The 19,985-nt window shown below is 48.0% G+C and overlaps 1 protein-coding gene across 1 annotated transcript; it reads right to left on the minus strand.

Annotated features, from left to right (window-relative positions):
* Positions 1 to 1,218: 1,218 nt before the first annotated feature.
* On the minus strand, positions 1,219 to 11,084 carry LOC306917729 (GTPase IMAP family member 8-like; the record flags this gene model as incomplete). The annotated part of the gene is made up of 5 exons (XM_079530631.1): positions 1,219 to 1,634; positions 4,367 to 5,258; positions 6,555 to 6,673; positions 8,652 to 9,335; positions 10,697 to 11,084. 5 exons carry the CDS (start codon positions 11,082 to 11,084, stop codon positions 1,219 to 1,221), a joined length of 2,499 nt encoding a protein of 832 aa, XP_079386757.1.
* Positions 11,085 to 19,985: the final 8,901 nt, after the last annotated feature.

A 19,985-nucleotide genomic window follows, 5' to 3' on the forward strand; every position in this document is an offset into this window, starting at 1 on the left:
GTTAGAACCACTCCCCCTGTAGCCACTCCCTCTGCTGGACAACAGAACCACTCCCCCTGGTGGACAACAACAGAACCACTCCCCCTGCTGGACAACAACAGAACCACTCCCCCTGCTGGACAACAACAGAACCACTCCCCCTGCTGGACAACAACAGAACCACTCCCCCTGCTGGACAACAACAGAACCACTCCCCCTGCTGGACAACAACAGCTGTACATCTGCTATTTTTGAACGTTTGTGAAAGTGATTTTTGAATAATAATGATTTTGTTTTATTTATTTTGTACTAATCATCTCTTGCGGGGGTTCCTAGCTGGCACAAAAAGAAGGTCTGATGGGGGGTCCACTGCCAAATATATATCATGCTGGGGGTCCACTGCCAAATATATATCATGCTGGGGGTCCACTGCCAAATATATATCATGCTGGGGGTCCACTGCCAAATATATATCATGCTGGGGGTCCACTGCCAAATATATATCATGCTGGGGGTCCACTGCCAAATATATATCATGCTGGGGGTCCACTGCCAAATATATATCATGCTGGGGGTCCACTGCCAAATATATATCATGCTGGGGGTCCACTGCCAAATATACATCATGCTGGGGGTCCACTGCCAAATATCTATCATGCTGGAGGTCCACTGCCAAATATATATCATGCTGGGGGTCCTTGGCAGACGAAGCATTAGTAGAATCTGTCTCAGGTCTTAACACATCAGTTTAGCGATTAGCCGAAATCTGAAACCTTTTATCTCTGATCCTAATCCCAGATTCAAAACAAGCTTTATTTACGTCCGATTCTGAACATGGTTAAAAATAAATCCACGAATCCGCGATCTTCCCGCGATAGGATTGCTTATGCTAACTTCCTGTTGGTCATTTAACTGGAATAAGGCGCCTCAGTGAAAATACCTTCGCTACTGGAATGGACATTTATTGACTGTTTTTATCACTTTGCAGAACGGGTACATTCCACATGAAAGCACAACTCAATACAGAGACTGTTAACTGTGGACGACACACTGATAAAGCATTTACACTGGTTTACAACAGGGTCCACCATGTTCAATTCATCACACATCTCCCTTAGAGATAGGGTGAGAAGTTCAGTCACGCGAGGGAGACTCGGAAAGGAGCCAGCTCAGGTGGTTCGGGGCATCTGGTTAGGATGCCTCTCGGGCGCCTGGTCCTCGATTAGTAGTGGGACGTGGTTAGTAGATCAAATGATATTGATACTCACTGCTTGGAGGACTGAGGTCCATGCTGGTTCTTCTTGGATCTTCTGGCTCCATCACCACAGACGCCACCATCCTGTCAATCATCTCCTGCTCTCTCCTCCTCCATTGATCGTCTCGTGTTCTCCAGTCTTCTTCTGTCAATCTTTGCTTTCCTGTCCGTCTCTGAAACATCTTCTTCATTAATGAATCTCTGTCACCACTGGAGGCCTGGCTCATGCTGTCGTATCCTGAAGAGGGCGTTATTGATCCAGGACGCGAAGACAAAGCCTCGCCAGTGAACCAGCTGTCGTATCCTGAAGAGGTCGCTATTGATCCACGACGCGAGGGCGAAATCTTGTCAGGTGACCAGCTGTGTAAACTTCCTGTCTCAGATGGCGTTGCAACACTCACTGGAACGCAACGAGACATTTACCATGATGAAAATACAAGAACATAAAACTACAACTAAGCTTTATTATAACCATTAATACTAAGATAATATAAACTATAACTAAGCATTATTATAACCATTAATATTAACCCATTTTGGGCGGGAACCCCTTTTGGTGTTTTAAGCATCATGTTATGCTTTAGCTGTTGAAAAATAGCAGATCTACAAGCTCGTAGAGCGGCACCGAGTGCCGCGCTACAAGCTTGTAGGTCTGCTATTTTTGAAAAATCGTGAAAATGTGGCGCAAATCTTTGAATATGTATTCAAATCTTTGCTTCTGGAGGGGGGTCCCTGGAACAACATATTTTCAGACAGGGGTCGGCAGCCAAATACATATATTTTTGGGGGGGGTCCTTGACATGAAAATGTTTTAGAACGACTGACATAGAAACATAGGGTTTTTCAGAAAACTGTCAGGATTTAGAAGATTTGTAGAATCGTTCCCAGGTCAAAATGGGTTAAGATAATATCGTTGTTGTCAGTAAGAAAACTACCTAACTCCAAAATGTTCATTTTTCAGGAAATTAAAAATATACATTTTAAAGGAAATGTAAAAAAAAACATATTTTTTAAATGATGCAATACTGCCTCATCAAAGTTGGTGTTGTGACTTTACTTGCATGAGAAGGAGAGAGGTGGTGGAGTTAGCTGTTTTATAGCAGACAGTTTGAGAGGGGGAGAGGTGGTGGAGTTAGCTGCTTTATAGCAGACAGTTTGAGAGGGGGAGAGGTGGTGGAGTTAGCTGCTTTATAGCAGACAGTTTGAGAGGGGGAGAGGTGGTGGAGTTAGCTGCTTTAGCAGACAGTTTGAGAGGGGGAGAGGTGGTGGAGTTAGCTGCTTTATAGCAGACAGTTTGAGAGGGGGAGAGGTGGTGGAGTTAGCTGCCTTAGCAGACAGTTTGAGAAGGGGAGAGGTGGTGGAGTTAGCTGCTTTATAGCAGACAGTTTGAGAGGGGGAGAGGTGGTGGAGTTAGCTGCTTTATAGCAGACAGTTTGAGAGGGGGAGAGGTGGTGGAGTTAGCTGCCTTAGCAGACAGTTTGAGAGGGGGAGAGGTGGTGGAGTTAGCTGCTTTAGCAGACAGTTTGAGAGGGAGAGAGGTGGTGGAGTTAGCTGCTTTATAGCAGACAGTTTGAGAGGGAGAGAGGTGGTGGAGTTAGCTGCTTTATAGCAGACAGTTTGAGAGGGGGAGAGGTGGTGGAGTTAGCTGCTTTATAGCAGACAGTTTGAGAGGGGGAGAGGTGGTGGAGTTAGCTGCTTTAGCAGACAGTTTGATGGTCCAATGGAGTTAAGAGGTTTTGTCCAATGCGTTTTTTACTACTTTCCATTGGTTCAATATTTTCGTAAAGGGTGTTCAGTAGAACAACACACAGACGTAAAGGGTGTTCAATAGAACAACACACAGACGTAAAGGGTGTTCAATAGAACAACACACAGACGTAAAGGGTGTTCAGTAGAACAACACACAGACGTAAAGGGTGTTCAATAGAACAACACACAGACGTAAAGGGTGTTCAGTAGAACAACACACAGACGTAAAGGGTGTTCAATAGAACAACACACAGACGTAAAGGGTGTTCAATAGAACAACACACAGACGTAAAGGGTGTTCAGTAGAACAACACACAGACGTAAAGGGTGTTCAGTAGAACAACACACAGACGTAAAGGGTGTTCAGTAGAACAACACACAGACGTAAAGGGTGTTCAATAGAACAACACACAGACGTAAAGGGTGTTCAATAGAACAACACACAGACGTAAAGGGTGTTCAATAGAACAACACACAGACGTAAAGGGTGTTCAGTAGAACAACACACAGACGTAAAGGGTGTTCAATAGAACAACACACAGACGTAAAGGGTGTTCAATAGAACAACACACAGACGTAAAGGGTGTTCAATAGAACAACACACAGACGTAAAGGGTGTTCAATAGAACAACACACAGACGTAAAGGGTGTTCAATAGAACAACACACAGACGTAAAGGGTGTTCAGTAGAACAACACACAGACGTAAAGGGTGTTCAATAGAACAACACACAGACGTAAAGGGTGTTCAATAGAACAACACACAGACGTAAAGGGTGTTCAATAGAACAACACACAGACGTAAAGGGTGCTCAGTAGAACAACACACAGACGTAAAGGGTTTTCAATAGAACAACACACAGACGTAAAGGGTGTTCAATAGAACAACACACAGACGTAAAGGGTGTTCAATAGAACAACACACAGACGTAAAGGGTGTTCAATAGAACAACACACAGACGTAAAGGGTGTTCAATAGAACAACACACAGACGTAAAGGGTGTTCAATAGAACAACACACAGACGTAAAGGGTGTTCAATAGAACAACACACAGATGTAAAGGGTGTTCAATAGCACTGATTTATGGAGAGAAAAAAATCAAAAACCTCAAAAATGGAGTTATGAGGTTTCCTCCCGACAGCAACGATATAATATGACATGTTAACATATGATTTTAAAAAGAGATGATCATTTTAAACCATGTGCACTATTACTGTAGGAGGAATTAACAAGGTTTAGGTCACTGCCTCCCCAGTGTCTTTCTGAGTTGATCTGATCAAAGTCACTACATAAAGAACGATGCCACTGACGTCTGTTAGCAGATCTTAAAGAACGATGCCACTGACGTCTGTTAGCAGATCCATTCTACTGCCTGATACTCACTATCTTCCACGCTGGTCCATCTACTACCAGCTGACGGGGTTGCATCTTCTGGCTCCGTCATCACAAACCTCAGCATCCTCTCCCTCATCTCCTGCTCTCTCTTCTTCCATTCTTCTGGCAGGGTTGGATCTTCTGGCTCCGTCGCCATGAACCTCAGCATCCTCTCTCCCATCTCTCCTTCTCTCTTCTTCCATTTCTCCTCTCGTCGTCGGTTCCATTCTTCTACTGTGAATGTCTTCTTTCTTTTCAGTCTTTCAAACAGCGTCTTCGGTCTCGTCTCATGGGTTGGATCTTCTGGCTCCGTCACCACGAACCTCAGCATCCTCTCTCTCATCTCCTGCTCTCTCTTCTTCCATTCTTCTTCTCGTGTGTTCCATTCTTCTCCTCGTCCCACCTTGAAGTGTCCTGAAGTTTCAAAGTGTCCTCCTTTCCTCGTCACCATGTCTTCTGTTTTCTCCATCAGCTGTGTTACCTCTGAAATGTCCCACTTGGTACCATGTAGAACATGGTACCTGTAGCCACATTTCTCCAGGATCCTCCTCAGAGGTTCTCCTTCAGACTCGATGTACTCCTCAACACGTCTCCCTCCCAGCCAGTATCCATACATGAACAGAACCAGAGCGTGTCTCCAGACTGTGTGCCCCAGAAGCTCCATGTGTTCCTCCACTGATCTCCTGTCAGCTTCACAGAAACTGGACTTGACATCGACCATCACCAGGACAGCGTGGGGTCCAGGAGAACACAGAGTCACACCGTGTAGAAGGACGTCTTTGGTCTTCTGGGATGGAGGTGTAGTCGACCAGTCTGGACACATCACCACACTCACTGTTCTGTCAGCAACTCGTCTCTGTTGTCTGACACATTCTGTCAGTTTAGGCTGGGTTTTAAACTCCTGGAATATGAGGTTTACTGTATGTTAATAATAATAATAATAATAATAATAATAATAATAATAATAATAACTGATCAATTATGATTTATAGGTTAATCTATCCACCCCTGCATACCATGATCTGTAACCTAAAAATGATGAGCACATGATGAGTGTTATTAATTATAACATTAAAGTGATGAATACATTATTGTGTTATTAATTATAACATTAAAGTGATGAATACATTAATGTGTTATTAATTATAACATTAAAGTGATGAATACATTAATGAGTTATTAATTATAACATTAAAGTGATGAATACATTAATGTGTTATTAATTATAACATTAAAGTGATGAATGTATTAATGTGTTATTAATTATAACATTAAAGTCATGAATACATCATAATAATATGAATTACAATCCAATAATAAGATTGTGAAATGTTCATTTCTGCATAATGAGGACTTTTATGTTTGGTATTGTGACTATATTATTATTATTCCAATACTTGTCTTGGCCTTAAGCCCTATTTTATACTTTGGCTACAGCTTTAGCAGATCTACAAGCTCAAAACACGTTGACATGCAGCAAGTTGTGAGCTTTTAGATCTGCAAGATCTAAACATGTTGCTGTTGCTATGAGACGTAATGTGAGCAACACAGCACAGCAGTATGGATCAGTGTGTGTGCGTGCGTGCGTGCGTGCGTGTGTGGGTGCGTGCGTGCGTGCGTGCGTGTGAGACTGTGTGTGTGTGTGTGTGTGTGTGTGTGTGTGTGTGTGTGTGTGTGTGTGTGTGTGACTGTGTGCGTGTGCGTGTGTGTGTGTGCGCGCGCACGCGCGTGCGTGCGTGTGTGTCTGTGTGTGTCTGTGTGTGTCTGCGTGTGCGTGTGTGTGCGCGCGTGTGCGTGTGTGTGTGTGACTGTGTGTGTGTGTGTCTGTGTGACTGTGTGTGTGTGTGTGTGTGTGTGTGTGTGTGTGTGTGTGCGTGTGCGCGCACGTGCGTGCGTGCATGCGTGTGCGTGTGTGCGCGTGCGTGCGTGCGTGTGTGTGTGTGTGTGTGTGTCTCATACACTATAAACAATATAGGCGTAGGCTGTCAGCAGTTCTGTGCACATGCTAAGCAAACATGCATGCGAGTGCACGTGCGTGCACGTGCGTGACCGCGGTACCGAAAAGAAAAATCACCGTTACACCACTGATGACAGCAGATACTTTCACATTATCATCATAAAACATGTATATTTAATGTCTTTACTGTTGACTGTGAGATCATTCATTATAACATCTCATTCAGATCATATTACTCACCTTGAATGGAGTTTCTGTAAACACATCCTGCTGCAGAATGCGGTTTCCAGCTCTGTTCCTCTCATCCTGCTTCCCTCCAGCCAACACCACCCTGACATCTGATAGACGCTGATGTTCTCCTGACACACACACACACACACACACACACACACACACACACACACACACACACACACACACACACACACACACACACACACACACACACACACACACACACACACACACACACACACACACACACACACGTAAAGCAGTGTTTCTCAAACTCTTTTGTGTCAGGGACCCCCATGTGAGAGTGTTCTGTGTCAGGGACCCCCATGTGAGAGTGTCCTGTGTCAGGGACCCCCATGTGAGAGTGTTCTGTGTCAGGGACCCCCATGTGAGAGTGTTCTGTGTCAGGGACCCCCATGTGAGAGTGTTCTGTGCCAGGGACCCCCATGTGAGAGTGTTCTGTGTGTCAGGGACCCCCATGTGAGAGTGTCCTGTGTCAGGGACCCCCATGTGAGAGTGTTCTGTGTCAGGGACCCCCATGTGAGAGTGTTCTGTGTCAGGGACCCCCATGTGAGAGTGTTCTGTGTCAGGGACCCCCATGTGAGAGTGTCCTGTGTCAGGGACCCCCATGTCAGAGTGTTCTGTGTCAGGGACCCCCATGTGAGAGTGTTCTGTGTCAGGGACCCCCATGTGAGAGTGTTCTGTGTGTCAGGGACCCCCATGTGAGAGTGTTCTGTGTCAGGGACCCCCATGTGAGAGTGTTCTGTGTCAGGGACCCCCATGTGAGAGTGTTCTGTGTCAGGGACCCCCATGTGAGAGTGTTCTGTGTCAGGGACCCCCATGTGAGAGTGTTCTGTGTGTCAGGGACCCCCATGTGAGAGTGTTCTGTGTGTCAGGGACCCCCATGTGAGAGTGTTCTGTGTCAGGGACCCCCATGTGAGAGTGTTCTGTGTCAGGGACCCCCATGTGAGAGTGTTCTGTGTCAGGGACCCCCATGTGAGAGTGTTCTGTGTGCCAGGGACCCCCATGTGAGAGTGTTCTGTGTCAGGGACCCCCATGTGAGAGTGTTCTGTGTCAGGGACCCCCATGTGAGAGTGTCCTGTGTGTCAGGGACCCCCATGTGAGAGTGTCCTGTGTCAGGGACCCCCATGTGAGAGTGTCCTGTGTCAGGGACCCCCATGTGAGAGTGTTCTGTGTCAGGGACCCCCATGTGAGAGTGTCCTGTGTCAGGGACCCCCATGTCAGAGTGTTCTGTGTCAGGGACCCCCATGTGAGAGTGTTCTGTGTCGGGGACCCCCATGTGAGAGTGTTCTGTGTCAGGGACCCCCATGTGAGAGTGTTCTGTGCCAGGGACCCCCATGTGAGAGTGTTCTGTGTCAGGGACCCCCATGTGAGAGTGTTCTGTGTCAGGGACCCCCATGTGAGAGTGTTCTGTGTGTCACGGACCCCCATGTGAGAGTGTTCTGTGTCACGGACCCCCATGTGAGAGTGTTCTGTGTCAGGGACCCCCATATCAGAGTGTTCTGTGTGTCAGGGACCCCCAGAAGAGAAGATTTGTGTTAAAAAAGCTAATATATACAAATCTTTTCTAAAAAGTTCAAAAATAGCAGATGTACAAGTGAAGTGATGCACAGCAAGCTTGTAGATCTGCTATGTATGACTAACCAACGTATAACATATGGAACATGTTGCAGTGGGACCCCCTGGAAACCCCTCAAGGACCCCTGGGGGTCCTTACCCCTTAACCCTAACCCTCAAGGACCCCTGGGGGTCCTTACCCCTTAACCCTAACGGACCCCTGGGGGTCCTTACCCCTTAACCCTAACCCTCAAGGACCCCTGGGGGTCCTTACCCCTTAACCCTAACGGACCCCTGGGGGTCCTTACCCCTTAACCCTAACCCTCAAGGACCCCTGGGGGTCCTTACCCCTTAACCCTAACCCTCAAGGACCCCTGTAAGTAAAATAACATGTAACTGTATTGTACAACACTTACATATTGTGGTAGTTGTAAGTCCAAAAGAAAGAACAGACAGACAGACAGACAGACAGACAGACAGACAGACAGACAGACAGACAGACAGACAGACAGACAGATAGATCACCTTCACAGAGAGCTTTCAGAGCGGTCAGTTTCCTGGTCAGTGTCTGGACACGTTCCTCCGTCTTCCTCTTCCTCGCTGACATCTTCTCACAAACGTCTCCATCAACTTCACAGTGTCCAGCTGTGTTTCCTGACAACATCTCATCTATCTTCTCCAGAAGCTGTGTGACCTGACTGACATCTCTCTTCTGGTTGTTGAAGACATGATATCTGTTCCCACATTGGTCAAGAAGCCAGCGGAGGTCTTCTCCTTCAGCCTCAATGTGCTGCTCAATGCTTCGTTCTCCCAGACGGTCTCCATGGGTGAACAGAACTATAGAGTGACTCCAGAGGCTCTGTGGCAGAAGGCTCATGTGTTCCTCTACTGCTACTCTCATTTCTTTGGTGAATGCTTCATCAAGAGGAACGGCCAGAAGAACAGCATGTGGTCCAGGAGGACAGAGACACACACTGTCCTGGATCTCCAGTCTGTCCATCTCTGAGGTGTCCTGTAGTGGACGGTTGTACCACCAGCCTGGTGAGTCCACCACTGTCACATGTCTCCCTGCTACGCTGCCCTGTCTCACCTCACACTGCACTGACCTCAGTTCAGTTTGAAAACCACCTCCTGTCAGAATGGTGTTTCCTGCTGAACTCTTCCCAGAGTCCTCCCTTCCCAACACCACAATCCTGAGGTCGGTCCGTCCTGTCAGAGAAAACATTGTTTACTTTCACTTTGTTTAACGACATCTTCAACGTTTTTGTTTTAGTTTAAAAACACTACAATAGCCGATCTACAAGCTCATATTGCTTCTCAACGTGACACATTGTGAGCTTGTAGATCTGCTGTTTTCTCTATTTGTCATTATAACAAAATACATCGTTGCTGTAAATTAACGACCTGCCTCACCATATAATACAGGAGTGTCACTAAAGTAGTGAAAATAGAAGATCTACAATTTGATTTTATTTCATGTTAATGTTTAAACACGCTGACCCAGGTGTCCCTATTTAAAAAATAAATAATAATAATGATCTACAAGCTCACATCACATTGCTATGCGCTGCGTTATGAGCTTGTAGATCTGCTATATATATTTTTTTACATATTTTAAATGTTTTAAGAATACTAACTAAAAGGAAGGGTTTTGGACATACACGGTCAACCCTATACTTAGTTGAGTGGAGTCCCCCAGGGAAGTGTACTAGGCCTCTACATGTTTTCACTCTACACTAAATATATTAGCCTACAATAGCTGATCTACAAGCTCACAACACGATGCTACGCGACACGTTGTGAGCTTGTAGATCAGCTATTTCCCCAGAATGGGGATGTGGGTATAAGCCCTATATACATTATTATAATTATTATGCCAAATAGTGAACAGAGCAGATCTACAAGCTCACAACACCTCACACTGTGATGCGTTGTGAGCTTGTAGATCAACAGTTTTGGTGAACTTTTCTTTTTTTAACCACTTAAACCCCAGCATCCATATATTGCTTTGGGTTGTGAGCTTGTAGATCTGCTATATTCAGACAAAGCTTTCCCCACAATAACAGAAACAGACAGGATACTAGTTTAGAGCCCTGAGGAACTCCGCTCAACCATATGGGCTTTAACCCATTCAGGACGGGAACCCCTTTTGGTGTTTTAAGCATTATGTTATACTTCAGCTGTAGCAGATCTACAAGCTCGTAGCGCGGCACCGAGTGGCACGCTAAGAGCTTGTAGGTCTGCTATTTTTGAAAAATCTTGAAAATGTGTCGCAAATCTTTGAATATTCTTTCAGAGCGAATGTTTTAACTCATATCTTTGCTTCTGGGGTGGGGGGGGGGGGGGGGGGGGGGGGGGTCCAGGAACTACATAGGCTATTTTCAGATGGGGGTCGGCGGCCAACTACAGATCATTTCGGGGTACTTGACATGAAATAGTTTGAAAGCCACTGGTATACTGTAAAAACTGTCATGATTTAGAAGACATTTATTTAATTTTTATGTCAGGCCTAAATGGGTTAACTCTTTAAGTGCCAGTTATTAATTCATGAATTCATCCAGTGTTTTTACCTCTTTCTGACGAGCCGCGGCCCAGAGGAGGTCCAGTTGGTGGTTTCTGGGCGTCTCTCCTCCTTTGTTCTGCTCTTCTTCTGATACTTCTCTCCTTCTCCTTCAGTTCCTCTGAGACGTGTTCTTCTGTCTCATAGTGACCCCCATTACTCTGCACAATCTGATCTACCTTCTGCAGCAGCTCTGTGACCTGACCACCATCTCCTCTGTCACTGATGTCAAGGACATGGAAGCGACCTTCACATTTCTCTGTGAGATATCTTAACTGAGGGTTAGATCTAATGAGATCAGTTCTCATGTTGTTTTTATCAGCTACAGTGAACACCACAATAGTGCGTTTCCACACTGTGTCACTGAGGAGGAATCTCACATGTTCCTCTGCTGACATCCCTGTTCCTGTATATGGGAGGTCCAATCTGACCACTAGAACAAAGGCATGTGGTCCTGGAGGACACAGACTCACACTCCGTTGGATTTCCAACTGGGTCAGTTTTGGGGTCAGATCTAGGGGATAATCAGACATCCATCCTGGAGTGTCGACCACACTGACCTGTCTCCCTGACACTAACTCTTGTCTCATGACACTCTGAGATGTGAATGTGTTTGTTCTAAAAGCCTCTCTGCCCAGGATGATGTTTCCTACTGAACTCTTTCCACTGAGTTTATCTGGCCTTCTTCCCCGATCAGAACAATGTTCAGTTCTGACGGGTCGCTGTTCTTCCCTGGTTGGAAAAATAAACATAATATTGATACAGATCACAGATGAGATTAAACCAGTATTATTAGTTAATTAAATATAATGGTAAATGGTAAATGGTGCATTTATATAGCGCCTTTATCCAAGGCGCTTTACATAGACTGTGCATTACATTCACCCATTCACACACACATTCATACACTGATGGCGGAGGAAACCATGCAAGGCACCAACCTGCACATCAGGAGCAATTAGGGGTTCAGAGTCTTGCTCAAGGACACTTCGACACTGACTCTGGGGGAGCCCACAGGGTTCAAACTGGCAACCTTGCGGTTACCATCCGGCTGTGACCGCTGAGCCACCACCGCCCCGGCGGTGGCTCAGCGGTAGAGTGACCGGATGGTCACTCTACCCCTGAGCCACCACCCCGGCGGTGGCTCAGCGGTAGAGTGGCCGGATGGTCACTCTACCCCTGAGCCACCACCCCGGCGGTGGCTCAGCGGTAGAGTGGCCGGATGGTCACTCTACCCCTGAGCCACCACCCCGGCGGTGGCTCAGCGGTAGAGTGGCCGGATGGTCACTCTACCCCTAACCCACCACCCCGGCGGTGGCTCAGCGGTAGAGTGACCGGATGGTCACAGATGAGACAGAACCAGTATTTGTGTGTTTTAACCCATTTAGGCCTGACGTAGAAATTTAAAAAATGTCTTCTAGATCCTGACAGTTTGACTGAAAAACCCCATGTTTCTAAATCAGTGGTGCTCAATATTTCATGTCAAGGACCCCAAAAATATAGGGGTCCTATAAATATATATATAACGTAATTGGCTGTCGACTCCCATCTGAAAATATGTTGTCCCCCACCCCCCCCCCCCCCCCAGAGTTAAAAACACAAAGAATATATAAAGATTTGCGCCACATTTTCACGATTTTTCAAAAATAGCAGACCACCGCGCTACGAGCTTGTCGATCTGCTATTTTTCAATAGCTAAAGTATAATGGATGTGTGGAAGTTGAGGAATGAGACGAGCAGACAGAGAATGTGAGTCTCTGAACTTTACTTCCAACAAACAAACAACAACCATACACAGGTACATCACTTCCCTTTATCACTTCCTACATCCTCCCGTTACCACCCAGCCAGTGCTCAATCTGAGGTGAGAGACCCCATCTAGTGTTCACCACACAGGCCCCCCCCGAACCTTCAGAATTGACCTGCAGTGCAAAACATCATTATACAACCCCCCAACACAGTGTCTCTAGTGTCTTTCAGGAGGTCTGACCATGCGGCCATACCGGCTGTATTTCACAGTCGCAGGGAATGTGGAAGGGGCAGGGGCAGGAGGTCCACGTGGAACAACAGGGGTAGCCACGGATGGGGGGGACGGGACAGGGGCAGACTTGGGTGGACGACCCCGGCGTGGGGGCTGCGCCAGCTCCACCGGCTCGTCTCGGACCACATGAGCAGGTTTAAGACGATCCACTGAAATCTGCTCTTTATTACCCCCCATGTCTACCACAAAGTACTTGGCCCCCGCTTCGAGGACTCGGAAGGGCCCATCGTAGGGAGCCTGCAGTGGAGAACGGTGGGCATCGTGACGGATGAACACATAGCGGGCCGCCATCAGGTCCTTCGGGATGTAGGAGCGGGGAAGGCAGTGATGTGCGGGGAACGGGGCAAAAGTTCTTGCAGCGTCCCGACCGGCAGAACGATGAGCTGCAGCGGACCAAGGGGCAGAAGGCTCAGCGAGGAATTCCCCAGGGACCCTCAGCGGCTGCCCAAAAACCAGCTCGGCTGACGAGGACTGCAGGTCTTCTTTGGGGGCCGAACGCAGGCCCAACATGACCCATGGCAGCCGGTCAATCCAGTTGCTGTCTGTGAGCGTGGCCCGGAGAGACGCTTCATGGAACGGTGAAACCGCTCACACATCCCGTTGGCCTTAGGATTGTACACCGTGGTGCGATGGAGTTTCACTCCCAGGCTCTCGGCCACGGCGCTCCACAGCTCCGAAGTGAACTGGGCCCCCCTGTCCGAAGTCAAATCCATTGGCGTGCCGAACCGTGTCACCCAGCCGGAGATGAACGCACGGGCAACCTCCGCAGACATGCTAGCCTTCAGGGGAACCGCCTCCGGCCACCTGGTGGTCCTGTCCACCATAGTGAGAAGGTATGTGAAACCTTGGGACGGGGCAAGTGGGCCCACCAGGTCCACGTTGACGTGGTCAAACCGCCTCTCTGGAATAAGAAACGGCTCCAGGGGGGCCTTAGTGTGACGGTGTACCTTGGATCGCTGGCATGCCACACAGGACGCTGCCCACCCCTTTACTTCCTTCCTGAGGCCCGGCCAGACGAACTTGGCCCCCACCAGCTTAACCGACGCCCTCACCCCTGGGTGTGAAAGGGAGTGAATGGCGCTGAAAATGCGGCGGCGCCAGCCAGTTGGGACCATGGGGCGGGGCTGGCCTGTGGAGACGTCACAGAGGAGCGTAGCGCCACTGTCATGAAACGCCACATCCTCCAGCCGCAGTCCTGTCACGGCCGTCCTGAACGCCTGGAGCTCCACGTCTGTGAGCTGGTCAGCAGCCAGTGCCACATAATCGATGCCAAGGTGCACAGGACTGATGTGCCCCCGAGAGAGGCAGTCCGCCACCAGGTTGTCCTTACCGGCCACATGCTGAATGTCCGTTGTGAACTCTGAGATGGCAGAGAGTTGGCGCTGCTGCCGCCCTGACCACGGCTCCGTAGTCTTGGCCATGGCAAAGGTCAGGGGCTTATGGTCCACAAACGCGGTGAACTCTCTTCCCTCCAGCAGGAATCTGAAATGCCGTACAGCGAGGAAAAGGGCCAGCAGCTCCCTATCAAACGTGCTGTACTTCCTCTCTGCGTCCCGGAGCTTCTTGCTGAAAAAAGCGAGGGGCTGCCAGGCACCGGCCACCCACTGCTCACAAACCGCTCCTACTGCGTAATCGGAAGCGTCGGTGGTCAGGGCTATAGGAGCAGCAGGGGACGGGTGTGCTAGCATGGCAGCTTTGGCGAGGGCCGCCTTAGTGTCCTCAAACGCCTGGACCCGCTCCGGGGACCAGCCCACATCCTCATTGTCCTTCTTCCCCTTCAACGCCTCGTACAAAGGATGCATGAGGTGGGCCGCGTGTGGTATGAACCGGTTATAAAAGTTCACCATGCCCAGGTACTCCTGCAAGGGCTTGACCGTGAGGGGGCGGGGAAAAACAGCAATGCCCTCCACCTTGGTGGGCAATGGCACAGCCCCCTGGGGGGAAACGTGGTGGCCGAGGAAATCTATAGCCGGCAGGCCGAAGTGGCATTTAGCCGGATTCACGATCAGCCCGTGCTCGTTGAGTCGCTCAAAAAGCTGCCGGAGATGTGTCTGGTGCTGGTGTGCCGATCCGCTAGCCACCAAAATGTCATCCAAATAAGTGAATAGAAATGACATGCCACGCAGCACCGAGTCCATCAGCCGCTGGAATGTTTGCGCTGCCCCTTTAAGGCCGAATGGCATCCGTAAAAATTCAAACAGCCCAAACGGAGTGATGACAGCAGTCTTAGGCACGTCCACCGGATGGACCGGCACCTGGTGGTAGCCGCGCACCAAATCCACCTTAGAAAAAATGGTGGCCCCCGCCAGGTGGGCAGAAAAGTCCTGTATGTGTGGGACTGGGTAACGGTCATTTGTGGTAATATTATTCAAGCGGCGGAAATCACCACACGGCCGCCAATTCCCATCCGCCTTGGGGACCATGTGCAGAGGAGAGGCCCATGGGCTGTTAGATCGGCGCACAATCCCGAGCCGCTCCATTGTAGAGAACTCCTCCTTGGCTATTGCCAACTTGGCCGCATCAAGACGGCGCGCTCGTGCAAAAACGGGTGGCCCAACTGTGGGGATGTAATGCTCCACCCCATGCTTAGCGACGGCAGCGGAGAAGGTGGGCACGGTCAGGGCAGGGAACTCGGCGAGGAGGCGCTGGTACACATCCCCCGTGGCGAGCAAGTTGGCCAGGGCAAGCGGCCCTGGCCCCCCCAGTGTGCATGGATATGTGGCAAAAGAAACAGCGTCAATCAGCCGACAGTTGGAAATGTCCACTAATAGCCTGTGAGCACACAAAAAATCAGCCCCCAGTATAGGCACTGACACAGAGGCAATGACAAAGTCCCAGCAGAACTTACGTCCATGAAAACACACCGTTACATCCCTAGTGCAAAACGTGCGAATAGGAGTGCCGTTAGCAGCGTCAAGCGGCGGCCCCTGTCCGTCTCCCAACGCGTCCGCTGATGATGCAGGCAGGATACTCAGCTGGGCGCCAGAATCCACAAGCAGGCGCCTACCCGACAACGTGTCCTCAATGAACAACAGCTTGTTGTTGCTGGCGCCAGCGCTCACAGCTGTTAATGAGCGCTGGCTCGTGCGTTTCCCTGCTCCACCCAAGAGCATGGCTGAATGCACCGCTTCGCCTTGTTGCCAAAACGGCGATGATAATAACAAAGTGAGCTGCTATTACCATCCCTCCGACGTTCAGGCTGAGGCACCGCAGCCGCCACATATTGTCGGGAGTCGCGGGACGCCAGTAGTACTCGGTCCGCCTCTTCTGCTAACCCGCGATAATCCTTCGTGCGCACCAGTGGCGAGGTGGCCAAAGCCGTGCGCACTGGAGTGGGAAGCTGCCGCAGGAAAAGTTGGATGAAAAGGAATGTAGTGTCACCTGAACCGATCAGTGCCAGCATATTCTCCATCAGTTCCGTGGGTTTACTGTCTCCTAATCCATTCAGAGACAGTAGGCGCTCTGCGCGCTCTTCGTCGGATAGCTGAAACAACTGCAGAAGCTTATCTTTGATAGCCACGTATTTGCCGGCCGCTGGTGGATCCCTCAGAAATCCCATCATACGGCGGGTGGTGGTGGAATCCAACGCCGCGACGACATGATAATATTTTGTCTCATCTACCGTGATCCCTCTGAGGTGAAACTGTGCCTCGATATGCTGGAACCACGGGTCTGGATCGTGTTGCCAAAACTCTGGCAGTTTAACTGTCGCCGCATATACAGCGGGAGCCGGCGCAACAGCCTCATCCATAGTAATTCAATTTCAAACGTTCAGGGTCACCACTGTGGAAGTTGAGGAATGAGACGAGCAGACGGAGAATGTGAGTCTCTGAACTTTACTTCCAACAAACAAACAACAACCATACACAGGTACATCACTTCCCTTTATCACTTCCTACATCCTCCCGTTACCACCCAGCCAGTGCTCAATCTGAGGTGTTCACCACAGATGATCATAATGATTAAAACACCAACAGGTTCCTGTCCTGAATGGGTGAATAGAACACACCTCTGATGGAAGCTGGTTATTATGCTCGAGCACGCACGCACGCACGCACACACACACACACACGCACGCACGCACACACACACACACACACGCACGCACGCACGCACGCACGCACGCACGCACGCACGCACGCACGCACGCACGCACACACACAGTCCTACTTGACATGAAATTAATCCTCATTTCTATCATAATGTTTCACCTGGTGCTTCTGAATAGCCGGTGGCTCCACTGGTGGAAGAAGTCTGTTGTTTCCTCCATTCTGAGCCAACGTCAGGTCTCCTCATTGTAGCCAACTGGACACACCTACATGAACATGACATTAAAGGTCTCCTCATTGTAGCCAACTGGACACGCCTACATGAACATGACATTAAAGGTCTCCTCATTGTAGCCAACTGGACACGCCTACATGAACATGACATTAAAGGTCTCCTCATTGTAGCCAACTGGACACACCTACATGAACATGACATTAAAGGTCTCCTCATTGTAGCCAACTGGACACGCCTACATGAACATGACATTAAAGGTCTCCTCATTGTAGCCACCTGGACACGCCTACATGAACATGACATTAAAGGTCTCCTCATTGTAGCCAACTGGACACGCCTACATGAACATGACATTAAAGGTCTCCTCATTGTAGCCAACTGGACACACCTACATGAACATGACATTAAAGGTCTCCTCATTGTAGACAACTGGACACACCTACATGAACATGACATTAAAGGTCTCCTCATTGTAGCCAACTGGACACACCTACATGAACATGACATTAAAGGTCTCCTCATTGTAGCCAACTGGACACACCTACATGAACATGACATTAAAGGTCTCCTCATTGTCGCCAACTGGACACACCTACATGAACATGACATTAAAGGTCTCCTCATTGTAGCCACCTGGACACACCTACATGAACATGACATTAAAGGTCTCCTCATTGTAGCCAACTGGACACACCTACATGAACATGACATTAAAGGTCTCCTCATTGTAGCCAACTGGACACGCCTACATGAACATGACATTAAAGGTCTCCTCATTGTAGCCAACTGGACACACCTACATGAACATGACATTAAAGGTCTCCTCATTGTAGCCAACTGGACACGCCTACATGAACATGACATTAACACCTTAAGTGTCCAAGTCGGAGTTCTCCGTCCAAGTTCAAGGTCACGGTCAAGGGCCCAACACGGAGATTGATAAACAAGACGGAGATTAATGAAAACAAAACCGTTCGCATCGCTCTAGAGCCTTGGAGCGATTGTTGCCCGATCTGATGACGTGTCAAAAAGTGACACGTCATCGAAAATCTCCCCTGCCTGTTTAGCTGACGAAAACGAAAATCTTAAAACGATCATAACTCCCGATCTAAATCATCCCGTCTAATTCTGAAAAAATATCCTGTGTTAGACGGCGCTCAGCGGTCCAGTCGCTAGTCGCGATAGATTTATTATTACCTCCCGTTGTTGTCGATTGACTCGACTCTGGTGTGGCTATTGTTAGCTGCTACACAGACATGCACACCAGCTTCCGGTGCACCGGTAAAAGTGGTCCGTGCGCTACAAATGATGGGCACCCTGGATGAAATGGATTAAATAGTTCCGGGCTTCTAAGGTGTTAAAGGTCTCCACATTGTAGCCAACTGGACACACCTACATGAACATGACATTAAAGAAGGTCTCCACAAAACGAAACCTACACTTTTTTTGACGCCAGGGGTGAACTGGGGACAGGGAGGAACTCCTTATATGGTCAGCACACTCTATAGTAGGGAGGATTATCACAAAAAAAGAAAAAGAAAAGTGATATTTGAATTTAGTGAAATCACTGAAGATACCTTTGATGTGTTTTTTTATTAATGAGTTGCCTTTTTAGAGCGCTTTTCTAAGCAACACCAGGATTAATTTATACTTGTAAAAAAGAGATTTCAACCTTACTAATAGTTTTACTACTAGGACTTATCAGAGGAAATTATGTAAAAATAAATAAAAAACAAGTTTTATGCAAATGTTATGCAAATTTATAATAATTATTAAAATAATAATAATACATTAATTAGGCTGGCCATAAGAGGGTTAATAATTTACATTGGGGGATATCTATAATAATAATACATAAAACATGTTCTAGACATTCTAATGATCACAAAAAAACATATATTAGTTATTTTACTTACTTGTATCAGGGTTAAAGGTCAAAGGTTCAAAATTGTCCAGAGATTTTTAATTTGTGTGAATGTCAGCCTCTGTGGGGGGCATTTATATGCAAATAGCAGGACCAATGGCATTGCAATGAACATCAATGATGACGTTTAGGTGAAAAAAGATCATAATTCGTATTAATTAATTAATTCAATAATTAAAATATGTTGTATTATTGCAACGCTGGGTGTTACAGGGACGTCAGTAATGACTGACAGCTGTCACTCAGTGTTTAATGACATCAGTAATGACTGACAGGTGTCACTCAGAGTGTTTAATGACATCAGTAATGACTGACAGGTGTCACTCAGAGTGTTTAATGACATCAGTAATGACTGACAGCTGTCACTCAGTGTCTTACCTTATTACAGTGTTGAAGGAATCAGTCCAGATGGTAAACGTCACTCCTCCTCCGTCAGGTCATTCCTGTAATGAGTCCAGATGGTAAACGTCACTCCTCCTCCGTCAGGTCATTCCTGTAATGAGTCCAGATGGTAAACGTCACTCCTCCTCCGTCAGGTCATTCCTGTAATGAGTCCAGATGGTAAACGTCACTCCTCCTCCGTCAGGTCATTCCTGTAATGAGTCCAGATGGTAAACGTCACTCCTCCTCCGTCAGGTCATTCCTGTAATGAGTCCAGATGGTAAACGTCACTCCTCCTCCGTCAGGTCATTCCTGTAATGAGTCCAGATGGTAAACGTCACTCCTCCTCCGTCAGGTCATTCCTGTAATGAGTCCAGATGGTAAACGTCACTCCTCCTCCGTCAGGTCATTCCTGTCAATCAAGAGGAAAGTGTCAATCATTCATGAGCTGTAAGGAATGGATTCCCCAAACAATGCTGTGTCAGATGTCACATGTAATCAGGGCCAAATTAGCCATTGGGCCAGTGCATGGGGCCGCGGTGCATGGGGCCGCGGCCATCTGGAAATTACATCTGGCCACAAAAGATCACGGGATCTACTGAATGTGTCAAACTGACCTATTGAGCCTATGACACACAGTGTGGCTTAGTAGGCCTCCTTCACATTCAG

Source organism: Electrona antarctica (assembly GCF_951216825.1).
Source record: "Electrona antarctica genome assembly, contig: scaffold_309, whole genome shotgun sequence".
NCBI classification, from domain to species: Eukaryota; Metazoa; Chordata; class Actinopteri; order Myctophiformes; family Myctophidae; genus Electrona; species Electrona antarctica.